Below are 8,933 nucleotides of genomic sequence, written 5' to 3'. Positions count from 1 at the left end.
ACACACACACACACACACACACACACACACACACACACACACACACACAAAACTAGCTCCTAGTTTTATTTATTAGTTCAGTGGGTTGTTTTTTTGTTTTTGTTTTTTTTACTTTTAATTTTATTAATCTCTTCTTTGATTTTCAGGCTTACCTTTTTGTTGTTTAATTAGGGATTTTTAATTCATTTTTCTAGTGCTTTTTTTTTCAGTTACAAGCCCAATCTACTATTTCTCTTTTATTAAATGTAAGCATTCAGATATAAAAATTCTCCTAAATATTGCTTTGACTGTATCCTACAAATTTTGCAATGTGATTTAATTGTTGCCACTATTTTTAATGAATTTATTGTTTCTATGACTTGTTCTTTGACCTACTCATTCTTTCAGGTTAGATTATTTACTTTCAAATCTATTTCTAATCTATGCCTCCAAGGTCCTTTATGGAATGTAATTATTATTGCATTGCACAATGGGAGCCAGAGCCTTGGAAGATGACTCAATGTAAACTACCTTGAATGAGTGTAAATAGTAACAGAAGCTGTAACTACTTCAAGGGAATAAACACTTGCACATGATGGTGGGCCATCCCTTGCACTTTTGCCTTCTTTGTTCTCATACGATACCTGACCTGGCCTAAGAGTGGTGCAGGGATGCACTATTCAGTCTTTATGCTGCCAAAGACCAGTACTATGAACAAATTCCACCAATAAAACCTAATAAATCTATACATATTTTCCCCACTCTAGCATAGATTGACCTTTTTTCTTTGGTATCTCACTATTCTTTCAGAGGATCTACCACCCTACATTTGACACAATCAGAGCAGACTGTTTGTTTGAGCAGATCTTGTGTCCATACAATTGACATAGTCAGTAGGTCAGTCTGCCCTCATCCTTCCTACAAATCTTGTGTCCTTACATGCATTATGGTCTCAAAAGGGTGTATTTAATATTTCTGCCTTTCTAAATTTGTTTCTGGGGGTTTTATACCCTAATAAATGGTCAATTTTTGTTAAGGTGCCATGTGCACCTGAAAAAAAGGTATACTCTTTTCTATCCCATTCATTATTTCCCAGAGGTCTATCGTATCTAACTTTTCTAAAATTCTATTCATCATAACTTTAAAAAAATTTCTGTGGTCAGGTTTATCTAGGTCTATGAGAGGTAAATTGAGGTCCTCAAATAGTATCTTTTTGCTCTCTTTCCTCCTATAATTGATTTGACTTTTCTTTTAAGAATTTAGATGAAAAGCTATGCCATATATGCCATGCATATATGTTCAGCATTAATATTAATTCATTGTTACCTATTACCAATGATACCTTTCAGAATAGTGCCTTTTAACAAAATATAGTTTTCCTTATTATGTCTTTTAATTAGGTTTTTATGTTTAATTAGGTATTTATGGTTTTGCTTCATCTGAGTTCAGGATTGTTACCCGTTTTTTTTTTTTTTAAACTTCAGCTAAAGCATAATAGATTCTACTCCAACTCTTATTTAAACTCTTTGTGTGTCTTTCTGTTTCAAATGTGTCTCTTGTAAACAACATATTGTTAGGTTCTTGATATATCTCAACTGCAAGGGCCTTCAGAGGCCATCTGGTCCAATCCTTTCATTTTACAAATGAGAAAACTTAGGCCTAAGAGAGAGACTTGTTCAAGGTCACACAGATAATAAATGACAGAAGTGATACATTGTACATTCAAAGCAGGTTAGAACATTAGAAAGACCAGGTACATCAATTGATGCAAAAATTATTTTTTGTGTTTTGCTATATTTCCTCCTATCTGTACAAGTGCATTTTAAATACAAATAATTATAAGCAGATGTTATAATTTTATTCTTAATTAAATTTTTCATCCTACTGTCTCAATTTGCTTTTTGTCTTGTGGATTAAAAAAAAAATTCACTGCATCCATTGAGGCAGCTTGGTCCTTGGAGACACTCTTAAATTCCCAACCTTCTTAATAACTACTTGTTTGAATAGAGGTGAAGGGAGGTGTAAGAACTGGAATCATACATCACCACCCCACAAGTATAGAGGCTGGGAATCTCTTTTCAGAGAAAGGAAGCTGAGGAAGGCTACCTGTGATGGTCCCAAGGTAGAAGAAGCCCTCCTCATTGCCCCCAGCCAAGGCCAAGACGTGCTCAGAGCCATTGCCAGGTAGTTCCACAGGACAAAGTTTCTTGATACACCGTTTATGCAAGACTTGGATCCAATTTCCTGGTGAGAGGGAGGGCCTTTCTCAGGGCTGGGAGTGTCCCCCCTCCCTCCTTCAAGTCTGGCACCCCCTTATTCTTCCAGTGGGAAACTAAGTCCCAGAACTTCTCAGGATCATCTGAGAATGGCTTAGCTTCCTTTCTGGAAGGCTCCATCAGCTCCCCATGATTACTATTTAACCAACAACTTGCCCCCACACACAGACCTGGTTCTGCTCTTCTCTCATGTTGTATATGATAGTTTTCTCTGCCCGGGTCATGACCCTGCTATGGGCTCTAAGACAAAGGAAGGAACTTGGCCTTGTGTAAACTGTGGGCAAGGGGGAAGAATTCCCTGATCTGTCTGATGAGCTCCCCTAATAATTAATTGGATGAGCTTACAGGAAGAGAGGCAAACCATTGGAGAGAGTGTCTCTCCTCATGAAGAGAGTGTCTCTTCTCATGGAGAGAGGGGACATGCCCACTGGCAATCCCCTGTCTTCTCCATAAGGTGCCCATAGACATGCCCACTCTCTCCATGGAAGGACACCTATCAGACTTCCCAAAGGTTCACTCCTGTAAACCCATCAAACTGGTCCTCAAATTCCCTGAATCATTCTTCCCTTCATCACCCCAGCTGGCTCTTCCTCAGCATCTGGTTCAAGGCTCTGCATTCCATGGTCTCTTAGATCATGACTCTCCTTTGTGTGGGAGTCAGACTCCAGAATCAGAGAAGCCAGTCTGACCAGAGTGGGGAGGGGGAGAGGCTGGATCTAGGAGGGAGGGCCCAATCCCTACTCTCACAGTTCTTCCCATCCCTAGCTTCTCACTGGTTGCTTTATGAGGAAAGTGGGAGTAGTTGCCAGTGAAATAGTAGACGAGTTGGTTCTGTCGGATGAAGAGGACGCTTTCAGTGGAGATGGTGTCATAGATGGTGGCTGTGAAGTGCTCCTGAGGGCAGCGAAGAGAGCCCAGCCAGCAGCTATCGATGTTCAGCTGAGCCAACCAGTGCAGGAATGGAGATCCACAGGATTGAGAGCAGGAAGGAGACTTACAGATCATGTAGGCCACCACAGGCCCCTCCTTTATAAAGACACTGAAGTCTCAAAGAGTTCAGAATGCAGAGACTTGGCTAAGGGACTTGGCAACTAAGAGGCAGAATGGAGGCTGGAACCCAGCTCCCTCCCCACCTCTCCCCCACCATCCCCACCACACCCCATACCATGATGCCTCTTTGGCAGAGGGATGAGGCCATGTGCCCCTTGGCTTAGGTGAGGTCTTGCAACACCCCACTCCTGGGCATCAGTATCTCCTTCCCTCCCTCCCTTCCCAAGTCTAGAGAATGTCCTCTCTTGCCCACCCTCCATCCACACAGTCAGCTTCCACTCAGCCTCCCTCACCTCCACCAGGGAGATGTCCCTGAAGCTGGAGTCAGAGATGAGAATCATCTTCTCCTCTGGAATACCCCCAAGGATGAGCACAGGAGCCTGGTCCACTGTAGCCCAGACAGGCCTAGATGGTGCATTGATGAAGTGCCTATGGGTCATGGCCGTGACCTAAGGGAGAGGTCCAAGGGACACAATGGGAGAAGAAGGGAAGAGACACTGGCTTCCCCCATCTTAGCCAGGAGGCTCAGTTAAGAGGATTAGCTTCCCCCCCACCCTCTGCCCCTCAGCCTTTCTCCCATCCCCTTCCTTACTTGTTCTCACCTCACTTCCCAGGGTAAAGATCAGTTTGTCCTTGTCTTCTATCAGAAACCCATTGATATTTATCATGTACCTGCAGAGGGAGGGGGAATAGCCACCTAGTCTCCTGCCAGACTCAATGGAGACTTCTCACCCCTCACCCTAACTTGATGCTCAGACACTGCCCCTCTCAGGTCTCAGGTCCCTGGCCCTGAACAGGAGGCAACCTGGTGTAGTGACAAGAACACTGAGTTTGAAGTCAGAGGACCTGGGTTAGAATCCTGCCTTTGACACCTAGGACCTCTGTGACCTTGGATACTGCCACCTTGGCTCTGCCCCTCTATGCTATTTCAGCTGGTGATCTCTCATTGGTTGCTGTGGGTTCAATCAGCATTTCTGTGAAGATGCCTCCCAGAGCTAAGCCCCCTCCCTGGGCCTCAGTTTTCTCATCTGTAAAATGAGGAGGTTGGACTCCATGGCCTCTGAGCTTTCTTAGGTCAAGTATTCTATAATCTATGATCCTTCTCTTTTAATCCAATTCAATTCAACAAACATTCATTGCTCACCTACCATGTGCTAAACCCTCAAAGAGCTTATTATATTCTATTCATCTTTTACTTAGCCTCTCTGGGCCTGTTTCTTCATCTGTAAAATGGGGGTGGGGGTAGTAGATTGGTCTAGGACCCAGACTCTAGGTAATCTCTTGGGTCATTTTTGGTTAAGAGACTCTGCTTGTTTACCTACTTAGTTCAGCCCTCTATCTACAAACCTCAAACTAGCTCTGCTGTCAGTGAGGTGACCTGTGCCTTCCACCATCCCCTGCTCCCCACAAAGATGCCTGGGATTCTACCCACCTGGCATTACCAATGAGCTCTCCATGACTGTTGCTGGAGATTTCGACTTCCATCACTACACTGCCATTTTTCATGGGCATTGGAGTGTACCAACTCAGCACACATATGTTCTCTTTACCACAGCTCTCTGGTAGGTGGGGAATGAAATGAGGTGGGCACAGGTCTGCAGGCCACCCTCACCCAGTCAGCACTACCTCACCTTTTCTCCTTTACCAGAATTCTAACAAGGGACTGGGACCTTGGCCCAGGGTACCAGACCTCAGGGTGGGCTATGCTTTCTTCCCCTCTCCCATGGAGGATGGGGGTCCTTAGGGGTCATTAGCCAAGTTTCTAAGGGATGGGCCACTCTACCCTACTCAAACACAACTGAACCCAAGTGTAAAAAGTGGACACAAAAGCCACTGAGGGGAAAGGTAAAAGCCCAAGGTGGCCAGCTAGTGTGGGGATTCCAAGGTCTTTGTGACCTGCAGTTGAACTCTTGACTAGGCAGCAGGGGCTTCTGGGTGCCCCAGGTGAGTGTCTAGGGATTTGGACCTCACTAGGCCTGGTATGCAGATCTCTTCCCTATCCCCACCCATGCCCCAGGTGCTAAACTGCCTAAGGAGAGATCTACTCCTTATCCTGTCTAACTTCTTGGCAAGAGCCCTCTGGCAGCCCCCCTTCTCTAAGACATTGTCCTTCCTAACCTCTGGTGCCCAGCCCTTTATAGGGGAAGGACCCTCACTGTGGGTTTGGAATGGTGCTCCTTCCATCTGGATTTCCAGCCTTTCTGACCTCCCCTCCTGGAAATTCACGCGGTCTTGGAATTTGACCAGTACGATGGGGATCAGGCCCTTAAGGTGGCCTCCACGGACAAAGGCTTCTGAATTCTGAGTGTAGGACAAAGAGGGAGTGACAATGACCAGTCTATGATCAAGGCCAGACCCTCCCCTCTCCCCAGTCCCACCCATCAGGTGCTTAGGCCTGGGCCCTGGCCTTAGGGAAAGGCCTCTGACCCTGCCTATCTGGATAAAGGGGGTAGGGAGCTGCGGCAGAGAACAGAGCTCAACCAGGCAAGAACCCAGGGCAAAAATACTGACTTCATTCCTGGAAGCTGGAGAAAAACTAAAGATAAGAAAGTACCCTGTGGGTCAATAAAGGCACCAGCACCATTCTTGAAGACTAGGTGAGCCCTCCAGGATCTAAGTTTCCTCCTGGGATCCCCACCTATGCCTTCCTTATCAACAAGAGTCTTTCTGCACAGCCAGCCTCCCTGGAAAGGCCACACAGGAACTGGCCTCTAGGGGTGGAGTTTCCCATCTGTCAGGGGAGACAACATTCCCCTTCTTCAGCCTCCAGGGAATCTTCCAAGATCTCTCCATTTTAGGAGAGCACTGAGTATTAGAACATGGAAATAGGTTGGATTGGGGGAGCAGGGATGGCAGTGTCCAGAAGCTCCTTTTTTAGGCTGGGGGAGCTGGGTAGGAAGGGAGGGAAGATGCTGGGGGCAGGAAGCCAAGCTCTGATGGGAGGGGCCCCAAGGATGGTTTGGGTGAGCTAGAGGCCACCGTCTCTGATTCTTCCTAAAATGATTCCCCACACATTAGCAACCTTCACTAATCCATCCTAAATCAGTATTTTCCCCTCCATCTTTGTGTGTCTGTCTTTGTACCTGGTTCCATTCCTCCCTCCTTATTCTGCACCCCTCCCTCACCTCTCCAGGGCAGGTGAAGTTAATCTTCAGGAAGTAAGGGAAGCCCCAGTACATCTGAAGACAAGGGATATATCCAGTTCAGTGCGATTATCCTGACTTCCCCCCAACCACAAATACACACACACACACACACACACACTTATTTTGCCATTCCCCTCTTCCCTTCCCACCCTCTTCCACGAGCCCCAGGGCAAGGGATATCCAAGGCTCTGGGAGGGTGTCCTGAAGACTTGAAAGCTTGAAAGGAGGAGGCACCAATGAAAGGATACCATGACAGACAGATGGAAAGACACAGGGATAGATGAGCGGGAGGAGGGATAAAAGGGAAGAATGAAAGGAGAGACGGAAGAACAGAGATGAGATTGAGATTTGGAAGGGACCTTAGAGGCCCTCTTGTCCAACCTCCTCGCTTCACAAGTGAAGAAACTGAGGCCAAGATAGGTGAAAGGGACTTGTTTGCCCAAGGAGACGCCAGGGTGGACAGACAGGAGCAAAGTGGAATAGATGGAAGACTGGAGGGTCAGAGGACAGTTGGAAAGATGGAAAGGCAGAGAGGGGTGGATGGGTGGCTAGAAGGATGGTGTGGAAGGGACAGAGAATACAGGTGGGGGGGAAGGCCAGAGGGGCAGCTGGGCCAGGCATCTACCTCTTTTTGGTCGATAGGTGAATTCTCCAGTTTGTTGAAGAAAGTGTCTATAGCGGAAATCGGTTCTTGATTGAAAAACCTTTCACTGCCCTCTCCCAAGGTCTGGTACTGGTTGAGTACCACTTGCCATTGGCAGAGGTCCTCCAGCTGCGGCTGCCCTGGCAGCGGCAGGAGCAGCAAGAGCTGCAGTAGCAGTACGGACACCATTATGGTGAGGAGTCCAGAGCTGGGGAACCCAGGTAGGGAGTCATGGGTGGAATCCCGGGAAGCGGAGGAGCACCCACTCCTTCCCCTAGGTCTCTCCTCCTCCACGCACCCGAAAGAGCGATTCTCCCAAAACGGAGGCCTTAATGACCGCGAAGTCATTAACTCCTCCTTTTCACCGATTGGGGAAACTGAGCCAGTGACATGGACTTATTTGCCCTACGCCACTCGAGAAGAGTGGGGGAGGGGTTCTCTGGGCCCTAAGAGTCACCCCGCCTACCTCTCCCTAAACCCCGCCCCTCCCTGCAGGCCTATTCTCTCCCCTTCTCGACCCCACCCCTGCTTTTACCTTCCTTTCCCCCCCCACTTCCACGCCCACTTCCAAACTGGCTATTACTTCCTCTCATTTATTTCCCCTCCCCTCAACCCCCAGCCAGGACAGGGAGACCAGACACACCCAGAAGGTCCGGATCTTTCCCTTCTCCTAGATCCTGTCTCCTTGGCAGTTTCCCACAGCCAAAGGTGGCTAACGGCTGGTCACTGATGCCCTACAGCACGTGCCCCCGGGACCTTGTGTGATCCTCCTCACTGTTATCTCTAAGAAAAGTTCGGGCCCTTCAGAGGAAGGCGGTCCCATAAGCCTCTCTGTCTCAGTCAGTTAACTTTTTTTTTCTTTTTTGATCACATTCAACTTCTTCATACTTCATACATGGTTATAACTGGAATACATTTTTGCCTCACCAGTATCTATTTTTAATGACGTTTCCTTTCTTTCTTTTTGGATGGGGAGAGTAAAATGGAGCAATTATCTCATACAAACTGAAAGAGCTGTTAACAGTGGTTGGTGAGAGGAGGTAGAAGGCTGGTGGTGCTAGAACATTATTCTCATCAGAACTGGGTCAAAGAGGAAATACCGTACACCTAGAAGGCTAAAAGTCTTCTTTTAAAAACATATTTTATTTATTTTTTCCCAATTACACATTAAAACAATTTTTTAACATTTGGGTTTTATTTTAACGTTTTGAGTAAAAGTCTTCTTAAGTTAACAGAGAAATAGGGAGGTGAGGAGACAGGAAGGAACTCCTAGAAGGGTGTGCAGATTAATAAATAGGGGTGCAAAGGGAGGGTTTCTTAGAAGGGTGGGTAGATTAATAAATAGGACAAGGGGAGAGAATCAGGGAGTGACTTTTAGAAGGGGTGTGGATTAGGGAGGCAGTGATCAGAAGTAGATTAGACATCTGAGAAGAGATAAGGCAAAAAGAGTGGGAGAGAAGGGTAAACAGGAAAAATAGGATGGGGGAAAATACATTAGTCATTATAACTTTGTGAATGGGATGAACTCACTCATAAAGTGGAAACAGGTAGCAGAATGAATCAAGAATCAGAATACAACAATATATTGTTTACAAGAAACACATTTAAAAATGAGACATACACATAGAGTAAAAATAAAGGGCTTATTCTGAAGAACAATTTGGAGCTATGCCCAAAGGTCAATCAAACTATGCATATTGTTTGATCCAACAATACCATTACTAGGTCTGTATCCCAAAAAGATCATGAAAAAGGGAAAAGGACCCACATGTACAAAATTATTTATAGCAGCTCTTATTGTAGTGGCAAAGAATTGGAAATTGAGGGGATACCCATCAA

The 8,933-nt window shown here is 46.1% G+C and overlaps 1 protein-coding gene across 1 annotated transcript in view; it reads right to left on the bottom strand.

Annotated features, from left to right (window-relative positions):
- Window positions 1-7,442, bottom strand: part of LOC114038261 (cation channel sperm-associated protein subunit gamma-like) — a 22,709-nt gene extending 15,267 nt beyond the window's left edge. Inside the window, exons 1-8 of the mRNA XM_027855496.1 lie at window positions 7,077-7,442; window positions 6,431-6,484; window positions 5,456-5,606; window positions 4,738-4,864; window positions 3,908-3,977; window positions 3,599-3,754; window positions 3,029-3,194; window positions 2,086-2,223 (exon numbers count right to left, since the gene is read on the bottom strand). Coding sequence (XP_027711297.1) covers window positions 2,086-2,223; window positions 3,029-3,194; window positions 3,599-3,754; window positions 3,908-3,977; window positions 4,738-4,864; window positions 5,456-5,606; window positions 6,431-6,484; window positions 7,077-7,442 — 1,228 coding nt within the window. The remainder of the gene's footprint in view (window positions 1-2,085; window positions 2,224-3,028; window positions 3,195-3,598; window positions 3,755-3,907; window positions 3,978-4,737; window positions 4,865-5,455; window positions 5,607-6,430; window positions 6,485-7,076) is intronic.
- Window positions 7,443-8,933: the final 1,491 nt, after the last annotated feature.

Source organism: Vombatus ursinus, unplaced genomic scaffold (assembly GCF_900497805.2).
Source record: "Vombatus ursinus unplaced genomic scaffold, bare-nosed wombat genome assembly UNPS02010822.1, whole genome shotgun sequence".
Classification (NCBI taxonomy): Eukaryota; Metazoa; Chordata; class Mammalia; order Diprotodontia; family Vombatidae; genus Vombatus; species Vombatus ursinus.
This window is presented reverse-complemented; position numbering and strand designations above follow the sequence as displayed.